Genomic DNA, 27862 nt, shown 5'->3' on the forward strand with positions numbered 1-27862 from the left:
TATTTTTCTCCATGCTTATTTCTTCTTAGGCCGGGGGCACACGAGCGTTAAAACGACGTGCGTTGCGATGGGCGTAAATTTTAACGACCGTTACAACTCTAGTCACACACGCGTTGCTACTTTTGCTTCAGTTGGCCAAGAAACGGCAGAAAATTTTGTAATAAAGACAGACATATTTAATTCCACGCTGCAGATTTTTTATTTCTGTCTTTGTAGTCCTCGTTAGAGATGTTCCATAATAACTCTCTTTTTTGGACTTCATTGATTAACAATTCTATATGAACCGTATTACCGGATCCATTTTTGCGTAAGGTATGAAATATAAAGAAATAAGGCTGAATATAGAATTGTCTATGTATCACGATAGCCACCTAATAAACAACTGACGTTACGATCGATGTTCGATGCTCGTACGACCTGCTGCATTTCTCGGTATACAAGGTGTTCGACCACCCCTGGGAAAAATTTTAATGCGAGATTTTAGAGGCCAAAATAAGACGAAAATCAAGAATATCAATTTCTTGACTGAGGCTTCATTATTAAAAAATTGAATTAAAAAATTTCAAATTATTCTGAAAAAATTATTTTTGGTTGCGGGGCTCAATTACAATCATTTTCGGTGAATACACATACTCCTGAAATCCTACCCACTTTCGAGAAGAAAATTCGAGTAGGTACTGAAATAGACGAAATTAAAAAATTTCAAATCATACTAAAAAAAATGAATTTAGTTACAAGGGTCAATTACAAGCATTTTTGGTGAATAGACATACCCCGAAATCCTACCCACTTTCGAGAAAAAATTCAAGAATGTGTGAAATTTTTCGATAAAATTAAAAAAATTCAAATCGTTCTGGGAAAATTATTTTCGGTTGCGGGGGTCAATTACAATAATTTTTGGTAAATAGATCTACCTCCAAAATCCTACCCACTTTGTAGAAAAAAATTCAGTACAGTGTAACTTTAAACGTTAATGACTTTTTAACGAAGCCTCCATCAACAAATTAGTATTTTTGATTTTCCTCTTATTTTGGACTCTAGAATCTCCCGTTAAAATTTTACCCATGGATGGCCGAACACCCTGTATGATGGAAAACGTGCGTTCTAGTATACGACAATGTATTTCTACACCGCACGTTGTAACGTCCGTCGCAACGCACGTCGTTTTAACGTTCGTGTGCCCCCAGCCTTTTTTCTTTATTATTTACATGACTTCCAAACTTTTAAAAGGACGAAAACAAAAAATAGAAGTTTTCGGTATAATAAAAAGGTATAATATATTGAAGCTAATATGGCGATGAAAATGAAAGTTAAACTTCTTTTTGATTATAAAAGCAATTCAGAAATTTTGCAGTGGATCCAGAAACGTGTTTGAGTATACACTTATAGTATAAATAAATAATTAATGTGAATGTAATTATTTAGGTTACAATCGAATGGAATATTAATAAAAATATGTATACTTTTACATATTTAACCCTCCCAAAATAACATTTCTTCGGGAACTTCTAAACGTCTGACAACAATTTAATGCCTGCTACGTTCAATCGAAAGAATCATGGGCAAATGTATGATCGAATGTATGTTTCTCAAAACGATTCAATGGTTGTTCATGGTAGGTATAACCAGGCATAATTTGTGAAGTGCATCTTTATGTAACGCGTGTATCGAAACATTACACATGCATATGTATGCGGTTGACGGGAATGTTGATTTAAAGCGTATGAGTCCTCTCGTCGTACATTTAGCCGGTAAATGCACAACCAATTACAGCAGCGTCAATGAACTTTCCCAGACAATAAAAATGTCGGAAGTTCAAGAACCGATCTGTTTACATTTATTAGAGAAACGATAGAATCTTTATCTAGATGCTGTATAATATGAAGATGAAATAATAAAATTGCCCACAAGAAGATACGAACATGACTAATGGTCTTGAAACAAATAGTCCCCTTCGATACTTCGCGATAACAAGTAAATGCCAATTAAGTGTAGTACATACTGTGCTCCGCTCACTTGAAGTCCCGCGGAAAGAATGCGGGAGAAGTAGAAGGGACACACGTATTCCCACGCACACATTGGTCTCTAGCTCGCTATTCGTCGCGGCAGTTACACACACATGTGGACTGCCTGAGAGCAAGGGAGCGAGACAGATAAATGGGCGGTCCGACTCCCCTTGCCCCTGTGCCGTCTCGCGGGACTTCAAGTCAGCGGACCACAGTACTTGGTACAATATAATGAAGAAGCTTAGTAGTATGACGATTCGAAGATAGAACAACGTAACTAATGATTAGCATAAAGTATTACATTACAGATTTTTGTATAATATTCGCCAGATTTTGAACATTAGGAACAACAACACACTTCTAAAAAAAAGAATAATTTCTACGCTTGAAACGTATAGACAAAACATTTTTAAATATTAAGTTTAACCTAGCAATTATATTGTGTTCTTGAACATTTATTCACTGAGTTAATTTTGTAGAATGTAAAAAATCCTAAACTTTGAACGAACGATCTTTGTATTCTGTTTCAGAGTATCACAAACGTAATGAAGGATTCCGCGTACCTGACTAGATTCGGTTTAAATATGCTGATCCTTCATACGGACACCCAACCTTTAGTTAAAATGACCGCTCGAGAATTTATGTTTGGCTACGAATCCTCCCTCGTCACCCTTGGCAATAAGATGATGCCAAGTTGGATCAAGTTCGACAAGTTGGGTCTCATCGATAGAGTGAGTGTCAATTTTAATGTAATTTTTACTTTAATAAATATAATATCTTCATATTAAATCGATATATTATCCGAAATAGTATCGAGTTAACGCAAATGATCTTAGACGTTATTCTTGTAAGCTGTAACCTTGAAATTATTCGTCTTTTTGCTCGCAGATGTACGATTTTGAAGGTGATTACGAAACCGTTTACACTGGAGAAACCGATGTCCGTCGAACAGGCCTAATTGAAAAGTACAACGGCAACGTAAATCTGCCGCAATGGACAGGAAAGTGCGCGAACGTGAATGGTGCAAGCGACGGAGTCAAGTTCCCAAGTTACATCGAACCAAATGACACTATACTTTTCTTCAGGAAAAGTCTCTGTCGCAGTGCTTACATGGTACGTTGGTCTTTGATACTTGCTGAGGGTTACTAGCGTACTCGAAACATTTCAGTGCACCGAGCGCAAACATCGGAATTCGAGTAACGCGACAAAACATTCGATTTGTTAGAAGAATTCAAATCGTTGGAAATATTTTTTACACCACAATTTCTTCTACAAAGTAATTGCATTGTAATTATATGGTAATTGTACGGTTTAATGATTTATGACTATGATTACATAGTAATTATACGATAATTACCGTGTGATCACAGTGTCATTTTTTTATATTGGTTGGCCAAAAAATTTGTGCAGATTATTATAAATGAAAATTCATTATCAAATGTGTTGGATTTCTTTATTGTAATTTGTACATCGCACCTCGCTTACAAAAACGCTTCTCCTCTTTTTTTCCCGATCGCGCACACCTTTTGTTTCTTCTCACCAATCATACCCACTCATCATTCATACCAACTCATCATTCATACCAACCCAGCAAAAGCTAGATATTTTCACACCCTTCCTCAATTCAAATCGCAACGATGAGAATTGCTAATCAAGCATTTGCAAGTTGTCTCTATGTTTTATAAACAGCTTTGACACCAGTGATTTTGTTAATATGTCCGCAGTGTTTTTGTTTGTCTCTATATAATCTAAAATTATGAAACCCCTATTAACTAAATCCTTGATATAATGATACTTAATATCTATGTGCTTGCTCCGCTTGCTGTTTTCGTAGTTCCTTGCAATATTGATCGCTCCTTGATTGTCGACAAGCAGTGTTGCATCTATTTCCTTTTTGCACATCTCTACAGCAATTCCTTTTAATGATATTAGCTCGGCAGAGATTAGAGCAGCAGCAACATATTCGGCTTCTGTCGATGACAGGGCAACGCTTTGCTGCTTTCTTGATATCCAATGTATCAAATGGTTATTGAAGAAAATTGCCCCTCCTGTTGTACTTTTTCTGTCTATTATATCTCCTCCCCAGTCGGAGTCTGAAAAGGCAACTAGACTGTATGAGTTAGTTTTTACATACCTTAAGCATTTATTCTTCGTTCCTTTCAGATATCTGAGTATTCTCTTTGCAGCATTCCATGTAGTTTGACTCGGTTTGTCAAGAAACCTGCTCAGATATGACACTGCAAATGTAATATCAGGCCTTGAACCCATTGAAATGTACATTAGACCTCCTATTAACTCTCGGTAAGGTACATTTTCTGCGCATTCGTTCCCTTCTGCTCGAAAGTTTGCTTCCATAGGAGTTGAGGCCTCCTTGCATTGCTCCATTCCGAAGTTTGTCAACATTTTGTTGATTAGAGTTTCTTGAGAGATCTTGATTGTATTTTCATCTCTAAATATTTGCATTCCGAGAAAATTTTTGATTTCTCCCAAATCTTTTGTGTGAAATTCTAATTTCAATGGCTGTATTATCTGATTGATTGCTGTTCCCGTTATCAATATGTCGTCTACATATACCAACATTATTGTTCTGCCTTTTGTGTACAGACAGAAGTCACTTTTGGATCTGTTGAATCCGTGTTTAATGGCAAAGTCATTAAACGTCTTGTTCCAGCATTTTGGTGCTTCTTTGAGACCGTACAATGCTCTTTTAAGTTTGAGCACCGTTCCTTTCTCTTCGTTTAAACCTTGAGGTGGTTTGATATATACCTCCGATTGAAGTCGTCCATTTAGAAATGCTGTTGGTATATCCATTTGATTTATTTTCCAGCCATTTTGTAGAGCGATCGAAAACAGCATCCTCACTGTCGAGAGTCTAGCTACCGGTGCGTACATAGACTCCTCTTCATGTAGTTGGTATCCTTTAGCGACCAACCTTGCCTTTTTGATACCTTGTTCTTTGGTTCTGAATATCCACTTTGTATCGATAGCTTGAACTCCTTTGGGCAGCATTGTTTTTTCCCAAGTTCCCAGCTTTTTGTGAGCTTCTAGCTCTTTGTCTATTGCTATTTTCCATTCTTCTTGTTGTACTGCTTCATTGTAAGTTTTGGGATCGGCGTTGGCCAATAAACAGTAACTCATATACACCTGATAGTCTTTTAAGTGACTAGGTGCTTTCCTAGCTCTTCTTGTTCTGTTTGTATTCTGTGGTAATTCTTCATTCTTCTCTTCTTCATTCTCTTCTTCTTCAGTAATGTTTTCTTTTTCTTCATCTGGTTTATTCTCTTCTCCCAGTTGTTCATTTTTCTTTTCTTCTTGCTGTATTTCTTCATCTATTCTTATTGTTTCTTTTTTCAGTTGATTTTTCCTTTCATCAAACTTTACGTCTCTCACTGAGATAATCTTGTCCGTCGATGGGACCCACACTCTATATCCATTATCGCAATATCCTACCATTCTTCCTTCTACTGCTCTGTTTTCAAATTTTCCTGTTTTTGGTAATATGTATGACCATGTTTTGCATCCGAATACTCTTATTTTTCCTAAATTCACATGACCATACCATCTTTTGGCTGGTATGTCTTCTTTGAGAGCACTTGTAGGAGATCTGTTCAACAGAAATGCAGCTGTCCTTGTTGCTTCTCCCCATAGATTCCTCGGTAGATCATTTCCTGACATCATTGCTCTGGCTTTGTCCAGTAACGTTCTGTTCATCCTCTCGCTTACCCCATTCTGTTGTGGTGTGTAAGGGATGGTACTTTGTATCCTTATTCCTTTAAGATTACAGAAATTTTTTAATTCTACATTTAGGAACTCTTTTCCATTATCACAGCGTATTTTGTACACTTTGTTTCCAAATTGTGCTTTGATTCTTTGTACATAGTTTTTTATATTATTAACTGCTTCATCTTTGCATTTTAACAAGTACACTGTTGTGAAGTGAGTATAATCGTCGATAATTGTCTGAAAGTATCTCTCACCATTGATGGTTGGTGGATTTATTGGTCCACAAAGGTCAGTGTGGAGCAATTCACCAGTCCTGCGTGATCGAGGATATTGACAACTCATAAATGGCACTCTTGTGAACTTACCCTCTGTGCATGTTTCACAATCATTCTCATCCACTGGTAATTCCATTATCTTCATTCCTTTTCTATTCAGGTGACCCATTCTTCTATGCCATAATGATGAATCGTTCTCCGCTCCATATGCTACGTTCCTCTCATTTCTTATTTTGAACGTCATTGTGTATATTTTCCCTTCCTTCTTTGTAACCAAACTCACGTTCTTACCTTTTATTTTTGTTATGTCTTCATCGAAGGTGATGGTGAAGCCTCGTTTTGTCAATTGGTTCACTGACAGCAGATTGTGACTTAAATTTTTTACGATAAGAGCTTCTAAGCATATTCTTTTTCCTTTATATAATAGCAACAGTTTTCCTTTTTTCTTTGCTTTTAATATATCATCATTTGCTGTTCTTATTAAGATTTCTTGAGAAATCATTTCCACGGATTTCATACTTTTCTCTAATTCATCATTTACTAGATGCTCAGTGGCACCCGAGTCGATGACAAATGTCACTGTTTTTTCTTCGCACTTTGTTTCCAAACATATATTATTTTCATTCATTGCTAGAAACGTTATATCATCATTATGTGAAACCATCTTTGCGTGACTTGGTTTGCCTCTTTGACTGAAACGCGTTTTTCCTCCTCTGCTTTCATACTTGTTTTCTCTGTGTTTGTTGGGACACTCATAGCTTTTGTGACCCTTTTTTCCACACCCGAAACATACCAGGAAACTTGTTTCTTTTTCCACGACTGTTGCAGATACATCTTCCCTTTTCAGTTCATATTCTAGCAGTCTAGTCTTCACGAAATCCAAAGTAACACTTGTCGTCATCGTTTCAATAGCAGTGACTACATTGTCGTAACTGGCTGGTACCGTTATTAGCAAATGACACACTTTGTCATCTTCCTCAATTTTTCTTCCTGAGGCTGATTCGAGATCTCTTATCAATGAGTCGAATTTAACGAAATGTTGTTCCAATTTTTCATTTTCTTTTAGCTTTAATGATAATAACTTCTTTTTTATGTATATTTTAGTGAATACACTTTTCCTTTCAAAGACATTCTGTAATGCGTTTATCATATCACTTGCATGTTCTTTGTCTTTCACATATTCTAAGTGCTTATCAGTTATGCACTGTATTATGATGGCTTTAGCTACACTATCATCTTTAGTGTAAGTGGCACCTGTGGGATCAGGATCTTCCACGACTTTTCTTACCCCTCTTTCTTCCAATATTGCCAGCACCCTAAATTTCCAGTTTGAGAAATGTTCTCCATCGAACAGTGGCAAATATTTAGTAGTTGTTTGTAACATTTTTGCTTTCGTGTATTTTTACGATAACGATATAATCTTACTTTTCCTTTTCTGACGCCACGTGGGTACTGGGCCCATAACCTTTGTTGGATTTCTTTATTGTAATTTGTACATCGCACCTCGCTTACAAAAACGCTTCTCCTCTTTTTTCCCGATCGCGCACACCTTTTGTTTCTTCTCACCAATCATACCCACTCATCATTCATACCAACTCATCATTCATACCAACCCAGCAAAAGCTAGATATTTTCACAAAATGAAAGTATTTCGTAGCATAAAAGAATTGTTTTCTATTACATTTATATGTTGCAAACCTCGTAGCTAACCTAATAGAACAACTCGTAACAAATACAGGGTGTTCGGCCACCCCTGGGAAAAATTTTAATCGGAGATTCTAGAGGTTAAAATAAGACGAAAATCAAGAATACCACTATGTTGTTTGAGGCTTCGTTAAAAAGTGGTTCTCACTCAGCATGAGAGCCTCTACTTACTGACGTATCGACAGCTTTACAGTTTTCTGAGCGAGACCCACTATCGCGCGTACGCAGCTGTTCGCTGATTGCCCTTCTACAGGTGGAACTTTAAACATTAATAACTTTTTAACAAATCGGTATTCTTGATTTTTGTCTTATTTTGGCCTCTAGAATCTCCCATTAAAATTGTTCCCAGGGGTGGCCGAACACCCTGTATAATCAGATTACATTTTGTCCAGTATTGACGGTAATATTGTAACTTTAGAGAAACTGATATTAATACCTTGTTATAGAAACAAACTGAAGAAACTGTGATAAAAGGATTACACACGTATAAGTACAAATTCGTTGATAATGTATTGGACAATGGCGCTTTTAATCCGGAGAATAAGTGTTTCTGCCGCGAAGGATATTGCCTGCAACCTGGCTTGATTGACGTCACCGACTGTTATTATGGTAAGACAATCAAAATAATATAATTAAATTTGTTAGAGTGCGTGTAATTGTATACTCTCGATCCGTGCGCCATCTGTAAAAAGTGTGTGTCGAAGAATGCCATGCAGGAAGGAACACGTGGGGAGTTAAACGTAGTATTCTTAGTGTTAAAGTTGGTTTATTGTTTATAATATATATTAGTGTAATAAGGACGTGTAGTATTATTTATCGACCACATCCCCAAGTATCCCAACATAGTAGGAGAACGTGGTTTATGGGGAAAACGTTGATAGGGAAAAGAGGTTATTATTACAAGGAAACACGTGTTTGAAAGAAAAAAGTTGAAAATAAAACCGAATGTGCATCAGAAAAACCTGGATGAATAGTTAAACGTGGTTAACCTTGAAATTTTGTGAAAGACGAGATGTTAAAGTTGGCAAGCGAAGCACGTGGCAGTTATAGGTTAAGCACACGTTTATATGGGTGAAGAGGAATATTTAGAGAATGGACACGAATTATAAATTAAAGAGGTTGTTTTGAGGGGAAAAGAAAGGATTAAAGACAAGAATAAAAAGTTGTTTTTGGAAAGAACTCAGAAAAGTTATAATTTTGAAAAGTGTAATCGACAAGAAAAGGAGATTGAACGAAATCGAGATGGCTACACACGCAAAAATTAAAGATATTGCAATGCCCATTTTTGACGAAGCAAATTTCTCAAGTTGGAAAATCAGATTAATGACGTTGCTAGAATATAAAGAATGCAAAGATCCCACAGTCAGATTAAAAACAGATAAAGAAGATGAAACACAATGGCAAAGAAAGGAGTTGAAAGCCAGAACAATTTTAATAAGCACAATATCAGATAAACAATTAGAGTATGTGGGCGACTGTGAAACAACCCTGGAAATGATGAACAAATTCAATAAAATGTATGCAACTCAATCTACAGCATTACAAATATTATGTAGAGGTAAAATGGAGGAAGTTAAGTTGAAGAATTATGAAACGGTGGAAGAGTTTTTCATAGAATTTGAAAAGGCAGTGAACGAATTCAAATCAGCAGGAGGAATGATAGACGAAGCAGAAAAGCTGAGGTATCTGTTGAAAGCTTTGCCATCAAACTATAGTTATATTGGTGACTTCATTGATGTGATACCTGAAAGCCAACGAACAGTTGATTATGTGAGGTCGAAAATCAAGGAAAAGAACATGAATAGGAATCAAAATGACAGAAGAACTAATGTAAGTACCTTCACAACAAGAACAAGGGGACAATGCTTCAAATGCGGAAAACCTGGACATTTGCAAAGAGATTGTTGGCACAAAGAGCCAAACAAGAATGAGTCATCCAGATGAGTCAAGGAAGAATCCAGATGAGTCAAGGAAGAGGTGACTATCTAAGAAAGCAGAGGAACAACGATTCAAGTGGAGCACAGGTTTGGGCGACTCAATTATTCAACCAAGAAGTAAAAAAGTGCAATGACAATAGTGAGAAGTCAGGTGAGATTAATTGGTTGTTAGATAGTGGTTGTTCTGATCACATTGTGAAAGACTGTAATGTGTTTGATGAGTTTGTAATGTTGAAAAATCCTGTAGAAGTAGAATTACCCGATGGGAAAATTTTGAAAGCTACAAAACTTGGAAATGTTAAAACGTATTTTAAAGTGTATAATAATGAAAAAGAAATTGTTATCAAAAATGTCTATTATGTAAAAGGTATTAAACAGAACATATTAAGTTTCTCAAGAATCACTAAGAACAATTGTACAATATTAGCAAAAGATAACCATGCGAAAATTTTTGATCAAAATAGAGAACTACTAGCCGTAGCGTATAAAACGGATAATCTATATCGGATGAAAAGTTTTATCACAACAAACGAAAATAAAATTTATACGAATGTAACAAAATTAACCGAAAAAGAAAAATGGCATAGAGCATTAGGTCACGTAAATTTTCACTATTTAAGTAAATTGGTAAGAGATAAATTGTTGGTAGGTTTGCCAGATAAAATTGAAAACACAGAAATGAAATGTGCAAATTGCATTCAAAGTAAGATGACAAATGAACCGTTTCAAAATGCGAGAACAAAAACAACGGAAATTTTAGAGTTGATACACACAGATTTAAATGGCCCGCATAACACAATCGGGTACGGTGGTGAGAAATATTTTTTGACATTCATAGATGACTATAGTAAATGTGCTAGGATTTATAGTATTGAAAGTAAAGCAGAAACTGCAGGCTGTTTCATTGACTATGTAAACTTGGTAGAAAATCAATTTAATAAGAAGGTAAAGAAGTTACAATGTGATAATGGTAGAGAGTATATGAACAAAGAAATTTTCAATTTTATTAAATATAAAGGAATACAACTAGTGCCATGCCCACCTTATGTACATGAGCTGAATGGTGTAGCTGAGAGATACAACAGGTCTGCTATGGACATTGGTAGATGTTTAATGAGAGAAGCTAGAATACATAGGAAATATTGGCCTGAAGTAATGAAGACAGTAGCATATTTAAAAAATCGTACTATTGCAAATACAGTGGAGAATAAAACTCCCTATGAAATATTCTTTGGGAAAAAGCCGAACGTCAAACATTTAAAGATTTATGGCAGTCGAGTATTCGTTAGAAGTCCAGAAGCATTAAGAAAAAGCAAGTGGGACAACAAAGCCGAATTAGGTGTATTAGTAGGCTATACTAATAATGGTTATAGAGTCTTGATAAATAACAAAGTAATAAATGCCAGACATGTAACAGTAGTTGAAGAAGATACTAAATTAATCTGCTTAGAAAACCAAGAGGATAGACGGGTTAAAGAACATGATGAAACGGAATCAGAAACTGAAAATCGTGATGAAGGTGGATATAAAAGTGAGGTTGAAGAAAATGAAATCGACGAAGTAAATATAAATCTTACGGATGAGAATGAAAATGAAAGTGAGCAGGATGAACAGTTAACAGTAAGAAGACGATCAACTAGGGATAAAGGTACTATTGATAGATATGGGAATCCAGTAACCCATTTTATATATATAAACTACATGAATGCAAATGTACCAAACACATTCGAAGAGGCGATAGATAGTAATGAATCAAAGAGATGGCAAAAGGCGATGGACGCAGAAATAGCTAGCTTAGGAAAAAACGACACGTGGAAAACTGTTGAAAGACCAAAGGATAAAAGGATTCTTGGTGTTAGATGGATTTATACAAAGAAAAGTGACAATACATATAAAGCGAGATTAGTTGTGAAAGGGTATCAACAAAAAGAATATATTGACAACGTATATTCACCAGTGGGAAAAATGCAAACTTTGAAAATTTTCTTATCATATTGTTGCAAAAATAATTTATTTATAGAGCAAATGGATGTTAAGACGGCGTTTTTAAATGGTCAAGTAAAGTCTGAAGTATATATATGTGAGCCTAAAGGCTATGAAACTGGTGAAAATAAAGTTTGCAAATTACAAAAGGCACTTTATGGGTTAAGAGAAAGTCCCAGAGCATGGTATGATTGTTTTCATAAGTTTGTAGAGAAGATGAACTTTGTAAGAAGTAATTATGATTATTGCCTATATATAAATAATATAAACAAGGATCCAATATATATATTAGTTTTCGTAGATGATTTGTTAATAGGTTGCAACAATAAAAACAACATAAAGGAAACAAAAGCAAGCCTGATGGAAAGATTTTCAATGAAAGACTTAGGAAAAATAGGAAGTTATATAGGTATAGATATAGATTATAGTGATGATAGACGTAAGATGACATTAAGCCAATCAAAATACATTGAATCATTAGTTGCAAAATACAATTTAGAAAATGCCAAGGTATATGATACTCTGATGGAAACAAACTTGAAATTAACGCAAGCTAGTGAAGTAGATGAAAACATAAGATACAGAAATTTGATAGGTGAATTATTGTACATCAGTACAGGCACGCGACCAAATATAGCTTATAGTGTAAATTATCTAAGTAGGTACCAGACTTGTTATAGTGCAACACATTACAAATATGCAATGAGAATTCTGAAGTACTTGTACAAGACCAAAGATTTAAAATTAACTTATTATGACAACTTAACGAATGAGACGTTAGATTGTATGGTAGACTCAGATTACGCAGGTGATAACGTAGACCGAAAATCTACGACAGGGTTTATAATTAGAGTGTATGGGAAATTAGTCTATTGGAGAACACATAAACAGAATACAGTAACTAAATGTTCAACCTTTGCGGAATATACTGCTATGTCAGAAGCAGTGTCAGAGATATTATTTATAAGAAATTTGTTAAATGAATCCTTTAATGTAAAATTCGATAAGGCAGTAAAAATGTACGAAGATAATTCAGGTGCAATAGCGATAGCAAAGTTTGAAAATTTTACGAAAACATCCAAGCATATTGAAGTTCAGTATCATTACATAAATGAGAATTATGAAAAAGGTATAATTAATATTATAAAAATCGATACAAAATTGAATTTGGCAGATATGTTGACAAAAAGCTTAGATAAAACAAAATTTGTGAGAAGTAGGACAGCGCTGAGATTACTTTAATAGATCGAGATTATAAATTTAAGAAGGCGTGTTAGAGTGCGTGTAATTGTATACTCTCGATCCGTGCGCCATCTGTAAAAAGTGTGTGTCGGAGAATGCCATGCAGGAAGGAACACGTGGGGAGTTAAACGTAGTATTCTTAGTGTTAAAGTTGGTTTATTGTTTATAATATATATTAGTGTAATAAGGACGTGTAGTATTATTTATCGACCACATCCCCAAGTATCCCAACAAAATTCAATAGTTAATATTCATGGAATATTGCAACTAGTAATTTGCATTTAAACTTTTATGTTTTTTTCTTTATAGAAGGATTAAAATGTGATAAAAATGGTTAAATTTATTATTGTTGCATCATATTATTACATTAGATTATTCTTGATAAATTTTCTTTTTTATTTATATTACAATTTTAATAAATATAATATTGATTTCATTGAGAATATTTTCAGTTGTAACTCATTTTACTGTTTGCTAAATAGCATTATTCAAAATAGTATGTTCCCGTTTGTATTTGACTAACAATTACAGGTCCATCTTCTAAGAATTTATATTATTATAATTTTAGAGAATCTAATTTATATTTGCTTTATATAAATATATAAAGTATAAGATAATAATATAATGACAAAATTAACCATTCAATTTAATAGTAACATTGAATCTATAAACTTGTTTTTTATCAAAAACACAAAAAACTGAAATACAATATGTCCACTGCAAACCATCGCTATACTGAAACGAAAAAGAAACGTTGATAATGCACGTGCATTGTTCCTCTTTACGTCGTTCATATGATACTCGGCATTGAAATAGAACTCACATCAATGGAAATTATGTACGAGTCAATTATTCTGTGTAGACGGAAAAAATGCTTCGAATAAATTCGATATAGATGACAGTTAAGACATGCGTATACTATAATAGCTTTTATTATCAGCGAACTATGAATAATGCATTCATATCGGCAATAATATGCAGTTATGTGCGCGAAACTAAATTGAAAAAAATTACGACGCGACGGTGTTAATATCGTCGCGATAATTAGTAACGTCGAGAATAGTGAAGAATAGTAAAAATGATGAAAATAAAATTTCGATTACGTATGTTTATCACTTATCTTTCTGATTTTTCCAGGCTTTCCGATAGCTTTATCATATCCACATTTTTATAAAACCGATCCGTCAATCTTGGAAGCAGTAGAGGGTTTGAATCCGAGAGCAGATCTTCACGAGTCCTACGCTTATGTTCAACCGAAATCGGGTCTTCCGGTGAATCTCGCATTCCGTTTTCAAATCAACATGGCGTTGCAAAATATTGGTCACATGGCCAGAGTGGAGAAATTTGAAAACCTTGTTTTGCCGCTCTTGTGGTTCGAAATAGTAAGTATTGTAATATATCGAGTCATATTGAAATACTTATACGTTTAGTATCATACCAAGTTTAGTATTTAATATAGATGTTACGGTAAATAAAATAAAAGCATTTTGTTTCCCACGTTCTGTTCATCGACTGACACTACAACTAAATGAATTTACAGCGTTGACACACATCACAAAGTACTCTACTATTAGGGGGACTGGAAAGTAGTTTACTGATAAATAATTAAATCTTAAATTTTGTTTGTTATTTATGGTGAAATGGCAAGCCAAATACCAAAAGAGATACATATCCGGCATTGTACGCTTTTTAAGTTTCGCAAGGATAGTAACGCAACAGTTGCTACCAAAAATATTTGCGATGTTTATCCTAGTGCATTAGACATTCGTAAATGCCAAAGGTGGTTTTCCAAGTTCAAATCCGAGAATTTGGATCTTTCCGACTCGTATCGGGCAGGAAAACCGACAACATTAGACAATGACATGTAAGAGGCGGAAGTGGAAGCAAATCCGTGTCAGATAATCGAGGAAATGTCAAAGACCCTTAACCAACCTTGGTCGACCATCCAAGAACATTTTCAGCAAATTGGTAAAGTAAGCAGAGCAGGTGTTTAGGCCCCGCATAATCTGCCCGAAGAAAACAAAGCTAACCGGTCCACCACATGCAACTTATTGCTTCAGCAGCACAATACAGAAGCGTTTTTGATCGTTTGATCACTGGAAATGAAAAACGGGTCCTATATGATAACCCAAAATGCAAAAGGCAGTGGCTCTCCCCGAATGAATCGCCGAGAAGTACAGCTAAGCCAGGTTTACACCCCAAAAAGGCGCTTTTATGTGTTTGATGGAGTATTCGCGGGGTCATTCATTTTGAAATGCTGAAACCTGGACAAACTCTGAACACAGACCTTTATTGTGAACAATTGGGTCGTGTAAACCAATCTTTAATTGAAAAGTGCCCAGTGGTTGTCAACAGAAAAGACGTTATTCTGTAACATGATAATGCAAGACCCCACAGTGCAAGACAAACGCTGAAAAAAATTAATGAATTGAGGTGGAAGGTATTACTTTATCCACCATATTCGTCTGATATTGCGTCATCGGATTTTCATCTATTTAGATCACTACAACATTTTCTAAGTGGCAACAAATTTGAAAATTTGGATGATGTCCAAAATGCCATCTCCAGATATTTTGCTCAAAAATCAATTGATTTTTATCGATCCGGCATTGAAAATTTGCACACTAGATGGCAAAAGGTTGTCGATAAAGAGGGTGATTACATCATTGATTAAAAATAAAAACTTGTTAAAAATTTATCTGTTTAAATTTAATGTAAAAAAAACGATATTACTTTCTGGTCCCCCTAATACTTGGCCCTCTATTGTACATTATTAAGTTATGATAAAACAGTTACATAAAAAATGCAATCCATTAAACATCATAATTTTTCTTAGAATTATTATGAAAAAAATATAATTTATTAAATATTATTTTTAGGGGATGTATGAATTACCAACGTCGATGTATTATCGTTTCTGGTTCTATTTAAATGTATTACCAGTTATGCAAGACACACTCATTTACAGTTTAATGATTGTTGGCATCGGAGTTATATTTATCGGTATTCACAAGATCCTTTTGCACCAGCCAAAAGGTTCGACGTCATCCCAACAATGGATGGAATCAGAAATGAGGAACCAGAAACTACAATTTTTAAACAATAGACGTCTTTCGTGTAAGACTAATGAAATGGACACTTACTATAGTTCACTACTTAACTCGAACGATTCAAACGTAATGTCTGACATAACAATGGAATTATCAAATTTTAAGGAAGTCATCGTGTGATCGATAGTATACAAATTGTAGGGAAAAGCTATTTCCGACGGAAAATTGTTTTATGCTCGTAATCAAAAGAACACATCGAACGACTTCGAACATTCAGGAAATTATAATAGTTTCAAACGAGAGATCGAAGTGTTTTCGATAAATCGAAAAGTAATCTTACATTTGACAAGAGCTTATATATTAGATTTATACATATATATCGATATTTTTTAATCTTACGGTAGTTTTGTAAAATTCAGACTGTGTAGAAATTATATTTTGATTACACAATGAAGAATATACTAAAAGTATCAATTGTGTCTAATATAACAGTCATAAAATGTCTTATTATCTATGTAGCTTCAATACAATAACAAATAGCGTAAATATCACCATTCAAAGTGAGTAGTGACACATTTTTTATATTTTCTTATAAACTGAAATTATCTGTCAGTACAAACGGTGCAAATTCGTAACATGTTCTCTATCTATAGATGGATTAGTGTAAAATACGAAAAGGATAAGTCTAATTTCAAATATGTAAAAATTATTGTTTGAAAGTACCCTTTACCTTCATTGCTGCCTAAAATTTATTAAAACTTCCATTCTTTTTTATTGATAGTAATTAAAATTCATGAAATTTATTACGAAAGTAGTGTACCTACTTATTAGAAAAAAATATAAAAGATAAACACGAATGTATGTTACAATTTTATATAAAGGATTAAATATATTAAGACTGATATTATTATAGACTGGTCATAGTGATTAAGTAATGTTTACGAAGCCACAATTGAACTAAATATTTAAGAAAAAGTAAGAAATTATTTTTCAAAACTTGTCAGTTTGGAATTGCACCGTTTGTAATTTTAAAGCATTATCAGCCAAGTCCCGTAAGTAGATAACAAAATATTTTCTTCATTTCGATAATTTAAATGCTTTTTGTATCTATTATATAAAAAACCTTTAAAAACGAATAAGAAATGACAAACTTCGATCAAATTATATTTCGATATATTTAGAATAACAGAAAGAGAAAAAAACTATTTTAGTTGTGACTATGTATTTCATTCAATCATTCATTCATTTGGAATATAATGCATTTTAGTAATAAGTTATCAAAATGTCCTTCAAAGTATTATTAATAAGAAGTATGTTATAAACTTTTCGTAAAACATTATTTCATACATTTCGTCAATATTGTTTTTTATCAACAAAAGCGAGATGAATCATTTTTTTTCAATTTGTTATTAACCAATTAAATAATTAACTTTATCTTATAATAGCATTCATTCTAGTAATACTTAATAATATGAACAACTTTCTTAAAAATATATTTATTTCGAATTATTCGTATCTACTGTAATTTCAAATTACGTAATTACGAAATTTAAAAAATAATAAAAGAAATGTAATGCAATTTGTCTTATTAACATTAATTATATGTATAATTAAAAGAAAGTACGAATAATAGTAAAGATTAAAGTCGCATGCTCTTTTAATGAGCAATTGTCCTAATGCACCAGATATACAATGATTCAACAAAACAATTTAATAAATTGTACCGTTTCATAAAAAAAGCACTTCAATGCTTGTAGCCTTTAGTGCTCAAATTGCATACATTAATATTGAACTTAAAAAATAAAAAAATATAACAAAGGGGAATTTTTATGAGATATATTGAATCATCATATTTAAAATGATAAGTTCTTGTATCATTTTTTATTTCTAAGTAGGTCAATAAATATAAACTTGTCTTAAATATCAATCTTGCCTCACCCGTGGAAATAGTGTATCAACTAAGGAAACAGTATTTTATAGTATGAATATAAACGTATTCCTATGAGTCATATTTTCTTAACGTTTAATTTAACTATAATAGGTTGGGAAAACGCTGTTTAATGTATTACTACACATAATAATTTCTGTTTCCTTTAGTTGTATGTTCAATATATTTTATAAGAATAGAATTATTTAATATCACATATGTACTCATATGTAATGACTGCTATCTTTTTCACTGTAATAAATACTGTAATTCTTGCCAGTGAAATGTTAATGATGCAAGTATTTACAAAAATTGCTCAATAAATAATATTTGTAATACAAATTTATTACCTTAACACTTTTTTATCTTCAGAAACTTAACTCTTCCTCATCCTACGTTTCTTTAATGAAAAAAATAAAGAATTCAATAAAATTGGTATACACAACATATTATTTTTTTTTTAAATCAGGGGTTATTCATTTTGAACATCTAATAATTACGGAGTAAACTACAGTTTTAATACATTATTAAATTCACGAAATATAATACAAAAAATTTAATTAAATAGACCTAATTTTTCGTGTGTAGAAAATATTGTATATGAAATAAATAAAATAGATAATGAAAACAATTTATGATTGCATAGTTATGTAGATATATATACAAATGAATCTTAATTATTATAAGTGACAACCGACTTCGCTAAATATTTCTGATAAATATTAGTTTTGTATCATGTATTTCTTAACAAATTTCTGTATTCCTTCTTTATCTGAAAACAATTATTACTGTACATTGTTTCAATTAGATAATAGGTATAACTTTATTAAGATATACTTTACCGAATATTTTTTGAGCTAGTAGAGTATAGTGCATTTCTCTACAAATTTTTGAAAACGTCATCCTATCAGGTATACGTTTGGATGGATAGTACTTCATTAAGTACGATTTTAAAATTTCTGCAGTCTTAAATTGTGTAGCTTTATCTGCCGGTACCATTACCTTCTTATCCTTTTCACTTGAGTGTTGTTTTGAATGATTTATTTTATGATGTGCCTCTTTCGAAAGCTTTTTTATTTCTGAATGTTCAGTTGCAATATGCTCATCTTTTGACATTTTTTCTTTGTTTCTATTTTTTACACTTGATATATTTTTTTCATTTTTGTTATCTATAGTTTTACGTTTTGTCTGATCGATAATTATTTCGTGCGTATTAACTTTATTGTCGCGATCAGTAATTTCTTTACTATTTTCTATAGGTAATTTATCCTTGTCCACTTTCACCCTTTTACTTGATTCAGTATCAATTACATTATTTCCAAATGAGTCTGTACGTCCTCTTTTATTTTGGCTTCTTGATTGTGCCAAATTCTTCATTAGATTTGTATTATCATTACTTTTATCATTCATTGAAGTTGATTCATCACAAATTGATTCATTCAAAATTTGCTCGTAAACTGTTTTAGTCGCACGAAGTGTTTTTTTAATTTTAGAATCTGTTTTTACAACTCTCTGTGAAGATTTTTGTAATTTCTCATCTAAACTTTCGGATATCATTTTATTTTTTTCATGAAGTTTTCGAGCGCACATGAAACCATTTAATTCAAGAGATTTAACGATCTTACCATTACCATCCCTTATAACATTACTTTTTTCAATATCTATCCTATCACTACAATGAATACTTTTATTAACTTTTGTATTCTCATCGTTCAAAATGCTTATATCAAATGATGAATATTTCATATTACTGTTAGATGAACTTTTTATTATTTTCTCATCATTCCTAAGTTCTAAAGCAGTCTTAAATGTAGGAAAGAAAATATTCTTGTCTGTGATATTTGATTTTTGGGGAGGATCGCAAATGTTTTTATCACAAAACTTATTCAATACACTTTTATTTTGTGCAATTAAGCTATCACTTTCTTTTTGTTTATGTTTAGAAACAGTAGTGTTATCATCCGAATAGACTGATTTTACTCTCTGTTGATTACTTGCGGTATAATCACGTAAGTATTCGTGAACTGTATTAGTGCTAATACACTTCTTCACGGAAGAAATCTTCATTCATTAACAAAGTAAAACTTCAATTAAAATTTTTATATATTTCATAAGTTACTAAATATTTATTTAAACGCTAATGAAATTGCAAAAATATAATAAATTACGTACCAATTTAGACATATCAAATTTATACTTATTTGCAACTTTGGAATGACATAATGCTTTATATTCAAGCTCATATGCTATATTATGTATATCGTTCTCTTGAAGCTGCCCTTTTAACTCCAAAAACATATTTTCATAATTATCTCTTAATGCTAATTTTAACTGAGTATAAAAATGTTCTCGCATTTGGACAGTTAAGCCCTTGATTTTTGTATCTGTACTTTCAGCTGCACATATATTAGATTGCTTTGCATCTTTAAGATTTTGTTTTTTTATCTGAAGTAATATATGGTGACAGAAAGAATGGTATAAGAATGGTATTCATGAATTTAATTTTTATGTACATACCTCATCACTTTTATTATTATTTCTTCGAATAGCAAACTGTTTCTCAATTAATTCTCTGGTTTCCCTTCTACTTTCAGCTAAAAGTCTTTCTCTTGAAACTGGACTTCCTTTACACTCTTCTTCACTATATATGTATGTATGTATGTATAAATAATAACACTTTAATGAAATCTATACAAATTGACATTATTCGTGTATTAAATATTACTTACTCGTTATCATACTTCGGTAGTGCTACACCACTTAAATTAGAACTAGATTTATGTGATCTTCTAGTTTGAAACATTTCAAATTGTGATATCCTTGATTGAACAGCATCTTTGTTCTCGCATACATCACATCTATTTTTACACAGTGGTGGACTATCTCCAAAGTATTTAGAAAACACTGCATGCCTACACCTATTTAAATATACATTACGAAATAATATGTCAAACGTAGATTTATAATGAAAATATCTACAAATTACAATCCTTACTTTGCTTCAAGACAGTATGAAACCGTTTTTTCAAAATTTTTCCATCTTAATTTTACAAGTTCCGAATTTTTCTGCGTAATTTCTTCTTTAATAAGAAATGCGATAGGTCCATATTCTTCATTACTAAAATAAATTCTACAAAAAGCTGGTTTGCCATCTCTACCTGCTCTACCAGACTCTTGATAATATGCTGCTATATTTTGAGGCACTGTCCAATGGACCACAAATCTATATAAAATTGGAAAGTTTGTTTCCAAATAAGCAACAAAAAATATCCATCGAAATAACTGTACAATTTTAGTTAAATACAGTAATTTACCTAACAGATCCTTTATCTACGCCCATTCCAAAACTACATGTAGCCGCAATAACAGGCACTTCACCAGATGTCCATTTATTTTGAATCTCATTACGTTCTTGATTTTTTAAACCTTCAAAAAGAATTATTTATTTTACTATTTTGTTCATTTTATTAGTACCATGGTAGATCAAAATAATATTGACATATACCAGCATGATATGCTAAAGTCCTTATACCAGAATTAGACAATTTATTTGCAATTACTTCGGTTGCTTCCTTTTTTCTACAATAAATAATGCCACAGTTTTTCTTTACCTAAAATAATACCCTTAATGAAATTTTGTGTAAATTAAAAGCTTCACATTTTTTATAAAAGTATATATTCTTAGGTTGTGGATAAAACTATATGTATACAACACTTACTTTTGGAATAAGCTCATCTTGGAAACCAAGAGCTTCTAAAATAAAATTCTTTAAATGTTCAAATGGTTTGTCCAATATTTCTAAAAACCATATATCATAATAAAGATTAGATCGAAATACAGGCACTGAAAATATCAAGGCATTTTTCATATTTAAGCACTGAAGTATATCATCTTTAACCTGTAACAATACACCTCATAATAAACAAATTTTAAATATTCCTTAATACTACATATATGTTTATAAGATATTACCTCCTTTGCAGCAGTAGCAGTTAGAGCAATTATAGGAATATGGGGGCATAATTTTTTAAATGCACCTAACTGTCTGTAACTAGGCCTAAAGTCATGACCCCATTGACTTAAACAATGAGCTTCATCAATAACAAAATAAGATAATGATTTTGCTTTTTTCAATTTTATTACTATATCCTATAGAAAAATGTATTAATTTATTTGAATGTACTATATTCATCACATACATTATTTGAATGTACTACATTCATCACATACATTATTTGAATGTACTACATTATATCAAAATAATTTACTTGAAAATGTGGTTGTGCTCCCATTTCTGGAGTAACATACAATAATTTCACCTTTGGTGAATTAGATGTTAAATCCTTAATTATTGCATTCCTTTCTTTGGTAGATGTATGTGAGTTTAATGAACTTGCATTTATGTTTTTGCTAACTAAAAAATCTATTTGATTCTGTAATAATAAACCACATTTATGTAATTTATTCTATTAACTTTTAAGTACTTTCATTAACACATTCGCTGCCGAGCAACATTTTCAAAAACGGTTCCACCACGTCAACAAATTTTAATTAATTAATTGTAAAATAAAAATACAAAACACATATTTATGGGAAAGATATTGAATTTAGATAATTTTTAATTGCTTTATTAATTGCTTGATTATTTTTACAGTTCCTATGTTATTTACTTTATAATTACTTATATTATACTTATATTAATTATAATAAATCTCTTGAATAGCGCCAAATTGTGTTTTTTTCTAATCCCCAAAGCCAGATACCTTCAAAGAACATGAAAATAATACGAGTTTGATCGTATGTGGCGTAGGTAAAACAAAAACGTTCTACGAATTAACTCGTAACTGGCGTCTAAACACAAACTTCGACCTACGAGATAACTCGTTGTTGGCAGCGAACGTGTTAAATTACATTTTGTACCTTCATCAGAGCTAATAGTGGTGAGAAAACAATTGTAACTTTATGTTCTTTCATTACTGCTGGCAATTGAAAACAAAGTGATTTGCCACCACCAGTTGGCATACATATAAATACATCATTTTTACCTAAATGTATATAATGTCAAAAATTAATTTGTATATAAACAGAAAAATTAATAAAAATTCATATATAATCATAAGCAAATAAGGGGATATGCAATTTGTTATCTAATTAAACCAATATTCAACCTTTATAAACAGCGGTAGTTGCTCGATTTTGAATATCACTTTTGAAATCATCATAACCAAATACAGACTTCAAAACAGTCGACAGCATTTTATTATGCAATAAAATAAACTTTTTTTATTATAAATATTTAAAATACACAATTACAGTTACACTACGTAGAGTAATTGTGTTTACTTTTTGTTGCTAAAAATCACTTCTCAACACGCTATTAACTATCACTCCAAAATCATAAACAATATCGCTGCTAGTAATACGCCGAACCAGTGTGGCCAGATCTGGCATAATTGAGTGCATCGAAATCGACAACAGTGACGACGAACTTCCTTAGCGTCTAATGGAGTGGTGGGGATAGCAGGCATATACTACCGCACGAGCCACGTGTACGTGAGCTCGGCGCTTGCGCACAACTTCGGGAAATCGATAAAGAACGTTAGTGTGAGCCTTTCCTTCTTGCTCTTGTAAAAGACAAAACAACTGAAATACGACCTCGCGATAAGTGGCATACGATTCCAAGCCTCGACTGTCCCAGCATTTTTACTTTCCGACCTATGTAAGGTATAAGGAAATTTATAAAGTATCATAATGAAAAAAAATTTCGAAATTTTTTTTTAGCGGAAATACACGTTTTAGGACCCCCTCATCATATTGTGACTACTACAAAAAAACATATTTTTTTTTTGTTCCTATGCTATTGACATGATTGCATCTAAACGGCTGAACTTCAAGGTTCAGTAAAAAATTGTTATTTCTTTGTAACATTATCATATGTCGTATATTAAAATGTTTTTATTAATGTAATGAAATTACAATATAATGAAAAACTAACTCGTGAATGTATTAATTTTTATTAATATACACACGAGCCATAAAAATGGAAAAATGATATAATTGTTTACATTTCCAAAGGATGGGATGTCGGGATAGGACGTTTGCGATTAAGCTGGCACTTTATGTCGTGCATTGTTGCTCTTACGGTACCGTGACGTAAGTGTAACAAGGCGCGACATTCTACGTCATAGCCACACTATCTACAGCAAGCAATTTCACTAACTAAAAATATACGGCAAAATATAAGCAAATAAATGAAGAAAAAAATGATAGTTAGAGCAAGCAGAATAGTATTTACAGCAAGCGAAATACGTAAAAAAAGTAACAACGCGAGACAAATTGAACGACTATTTACATATTAGCGATGTCCAAAAAAAAATATTTTGGACATCACTAACGAGACTGCGGTTGCAGTGTAAGCGCTTTCGCGTGACGTTATGGCACATACTACATGCATCACACCTTGTTGCGCCTACGTCGCATGAAAACGTTTATACTGTCATTGCAGCCTAATAGTACGAATTTACTATAGAGCTTTTCTCTGGAGAGAAAGATCTCTCTAGAGAAAAGCTCTGTAGTAAATCGGTACCTTAATTTTCGTCATATAACGTAGCGGGAAAATTCTCAAAGTTATTGTCATATGTTGCGTTTAATCTTAAATTACACTTTTGCTTCTTAGCAAATCTATGATATAAATTTTTGGAATACAATAGAGCTAGATGATCGTCATCTACCTCCATGGGTTGAGAGTTTTCCCTCTGCGCCTTTAACGAAGATTTCACAACGCAAATAGAGTTGACGCTGGCCGAAGAAAGTTTATTCCGTTTCTTTGTTTTTATGTCAGGTAACATGGAAAACAATCTTTCTGCATCGCCATTGGAATTTGGAAGTGATCTAATTGTATTTACTAATTTCATCAATTCAGCAAATTTAATTTTATAGTCCAAATTTCGCGTTAATAAAATTGTTTTCCAGAAACCATCGAATTTCATCTCGATAAGCGTCTGTCTACCTTTCGTTGTAAATTCCAAAGGCAATACTGACCATTCTGTTTGCAGTCCTTCTTCGTCGAAACCGCCGAATTTCTTAGCAATTAAGAGAACATTTCTGAAGGAAATGTCTCTATTTGTATCATTTAATATAAAAGTGGGCTCAAAAACATACAACTTGCTAAGAAATTCGTCATCGATTGCCAATTTCATTTGCAGCTGTAATATAAAACATTAAACAATTTTTCTTTACGGTTCCTACGATGTCGGACTTGCCTTCTGCATTCAGTTGATGCAGAAAATTAAGACACTCTGTTCCTAAATTTATACTATTAAATGGGAGTTGATTTTCGACTACAGAAAAATTCATCATTCTTACTAAATCCATGTGTTTCAAAAGCTGCGGTTTCAGAAAATTGCGTAATATATCGCATAAAAGTTCTGCCGCAGTCTTTTGAAGCAAATGAATTCTTGTCTCTTGAGTTTGAAAGAAAATGCTAAATTTATAAAAAAACTCAAGAGTGTAATTTAGAAAATAAAGATATGCTTTGGCCTCTGGATTTTGCATCGAGATTAACAGACGTTCCCCGGACTCTGATTTCTCGCTTATTGTCAATTCTTGCAAAAAAAGCAATACAGAGTCCCAATTCTCTAAAAGTGTAACTACGGATGTATAATGCGATAACCATCGTGTAGAACACAATTTTAAAATTTTTCTGTCGGTTGTTTGAAAACATTGCTGAAATTCGTGGAATATAGCCGAACGTTTGGGACTACTGTATATGAAAGTTGCTACTTTTCGTAACAACTCCTCGCATATGTCTGGAATGGTATTGCACGCTTCGCGCACTACCATTGCAGACAGATGACACGGACAGCGGACAGTCAAAAATTTGTCCCTGCATTTTGTTGCAAGCTTTGTCATAAAGGACGAGTGTCGCCCTGTCATAACAGCAGCGTTGTCACATGACAACGCGACAATATTTTCGAACGGAATTTCTCTTTCTATCATGGCAATTTCAAATGTTTTAAATAAATTATCTGCGCCACAATTTCTGGCATCAAGATGTAATAATTCTACCAATTCCGTTCGAACATCCAAAGTCTCGGGTGCAACATAACGAACAAGAAACGTCATCCATTTCTCGTTGGTCGAGTCGGATGTTTCGTCAATATAAATAGAAAATTTAGTGTTTTATAAAACACTAGAAATACGTTTTGTTTCTAAAGGATACAAAATATATTTCATTTTGCAGAAATGAATTTAGAGGGGAATCAAAAAAAAAGGAAAGAAGAATATAGACGTTCTAATATATGGCATGTGATAATGTTACAAAGAAATAACAATTTTGTACATTTCCCTCCTGATGGAAGTGACCACCACCTTCCCGTGGTTTCCATTGAACGGTAGCGTGCACGTTATTGTTTTACCTATCGTTACAATTATTTTGTTATGTAAAGTTAAGTCAAATATATAACATTTGATTGTGTGTAACAATTTGATACGGTTATTAAAAAACATAGTGGGAAAAGTCAGTAGTAATCTATTTCTGTAGCGTGCACGGTACTGGCTAAGAGTGGTTTTTCATTTTAATTAACCCTTAATTAACCCTTTACGAGTAAGACTGCTTTGAACAACATTATTCTAAAATATTTGTGGAATACGTTTTTTATGTGGTTTAGGTAGGTATGCAAGGCATAAGATTTCGTTTAATTTTTCCTGTCTAGGAAAGATAGGAGAAAAGTATATTTGATCTTAATCCTTCTTAAGATTTATATAAATCGCTTTAAAAATTTGTTACAAATGATGTATATGTATCGAAATAATTATAAAACTACAGACGTATAATCATCATTATATGGGAACTGATCACGCTTAAAATATAATGAGACCTTAAAACGAGAACATAAAACTTAAATGTTAAGTTTCATTGAAATTCATTCAGCCGTTTAGACGCAATCATGTTAATAGCATAGGAACAAAAAAAATATCGTTTTTTTCAATAGTCACAATATGATCAGGGGGTCCCAAAACGCGTATTTCCGCTAAAAAAAAATTTCGAAATTTTTTTTCATTATGATACTTTATAAATTTCCTTATACCTTACATAGGTCGGAAAGTAAAAATGCTGGGGCAGTCGAGACTTGGAATCGTATGCCGATTATCGCGAGGTCGTATTTCAGCTGTTTCTCTTTTACAAGAGCAAGAAGGAAAGGCTCACACTAGCGTTCTTTATCGATTTGCCGAAGTTGTGCGAAGTGCCGAGCTCACGTACACGTGACTCGTGCGGTAGTGTATGCCTGCTATCCCCACCATTCCGTTAGACGCTAAGAAGTTCGTCGTCACTGTTGTCGATTTCGATGCACTCAATTATGCCAGATCTGGCCACACTGCGCCGAACTTCATTCCATAAATGATTGTTGTAACTAAAAATCTTTAATCATATTGGTCATGCTAGCCAACACATTCTGAAATCCTCTACCAATGCTTCCTATCACAATTTCCTAAGAAGATGAAATAAGATTGTAAAACTATTAATTTTTATACCTTATTACAAAATTTATAATTGAAACAAAGTTTAAAAAATTTGTTAATGATTGTAACGTCCGCGTAGCGTACGTTTCCCCACTCTGGACCCTCGTTCCTATATTATGTATAGTTAGTTACCAGATAATAAATAACTAGATTGTGGAAACCGCTCTTAAACATTATCAAATATTATATTCAAGTTCGTTCGAGGATTGACGGTTGTGTCCATCGGTAATTTTGATGTTCGGACGTTAATTATTATATTTAATGTGTTAATCAATTGTCAATTATCCATCGTTAATCACTACGGTTAGTAAAAGTTAGTTAATTAATGTAATAGACTTTAACCGTTTGAGTCCCAAGCTGCGCGATCGCGCTGTTCAGATTTTATGTCGAGAAAACCCAGCACATTTCAATCGTTGTGGACAACTAAGAGTGCATTACTGACTGTCGAAGTCGGATGCTCAAATTTACTCACACAAGTACATCACACAGCTC

At 32.8% G+C, this 27862-nt stretch overlaps 2 protein-coding genes across 5 annotated transcripts in view; one reads left to right on the forward strand and one right to left on the reverse strand.

Annotated features, from left to right (window-relative positions):
- LOC122402053 (scavenger receptor class B member 1-like) overlaps positions 1–17213 on the forward strand; it is an 88373-nt gene extending 71160 nt beyond the window's left edge. For all 4 annotated transcript variants that reach the window (XM_043404564.1, XM_043404563.1, XM_043404561.1 and 1 more), the window contains 5 exons: positions 2537–2737; positions 2895–3119; positions 8155–8317; positions 14008–14252; positions 15750–17213. In XM_043404564.1, coding sequence (XP_043260499.1) covers positions 2537–2737; positions 2895–3119; positions 8155–8317; positions 14008–14252; positions 15750–16100 — 1185 coding nt within the window. In that variant the 3' untranslated portion in view covers positions 16101–17213. The remainder of the gene's footprint in view (positions 1–2536; positions 2738–2894; positions 3120–8154; positions 8318–14007; positions 14253–15749) is intronic.
- A 1333-nt stretch (positions 17214–18546) lies between these two features.
- LOC122402054 (ATP-dependent DNA helicase Q5-like) lies at positions 18547–23151 on the reverse strand. Its single transcript, XM_043404565.1, has 12 exons — positions 23017–23151; positions 22769–22893; positions 22117–22281; positions 21821–21997; positions 21567–21746; positions 21353–21458; positions 21162–21273; positions 20843–21070; positions 20577–20765; positions 20365–20488; positions 20020–20292; positions 18547–19908 (listed from the first exon to the last, which is right to left on the reverse strand). Exons 1-12 carry the CDS (start codon positions 23102–23104, stop codon positions 18652–18654), a joined length of 3024 nt encoding a protein of 1007 aa, XP_043260500.1. The 5' UTR covers positions 23105–23151; the 3' UTR covers positions 18547–18651.
- Between the last annotated feature and the right edge of the window lie 4711 nt (positions 23152–27862).

The sequence above is a fragment of the Colletes gigas genome, unplaced genomic scaffold (assembly GCF_013123115.1).
Source record: "Colletes gigas isolate AHSC1104 unplaced genomic scaffold, ASM1312311v1 Colletes_gigas_Sc00032, whole genome shotgun sequence".
Taxonomy (NCBI): Eukaryota; Metazoa; Arthropoda; class Insecta; order Hymenoptera; family Colletidae; genus Colletes; species Colletes gigas.

What these genes read in the sequence shown, in the direction of transcription:
- LOC122402054 (XM_043404565.1), bottom strand. Translation starts at nt 23,104, where the DNA reads ATGCTGTCGACTGTTTTGAAGTCTGTATTTGGTTATGATGATTTCAAA. An exon ending in CACTATTAGCTCTGATGAAG is followed by an intron (nt 22,282 to 22,768) that starts GTACAAAATGTA and finishes TTATTATTACAG; the next exon opens with AATCAAATAGATTTTTTAGT. An exon ending in CTACCGAAGTATGATAACGA is followed by an intron (nt 20,489 to 20,576) that starts GTAAGTAATATT and finishes ATACATATATAG; the next exon opens with TGAAGAAGAGTGTAAAGGAA.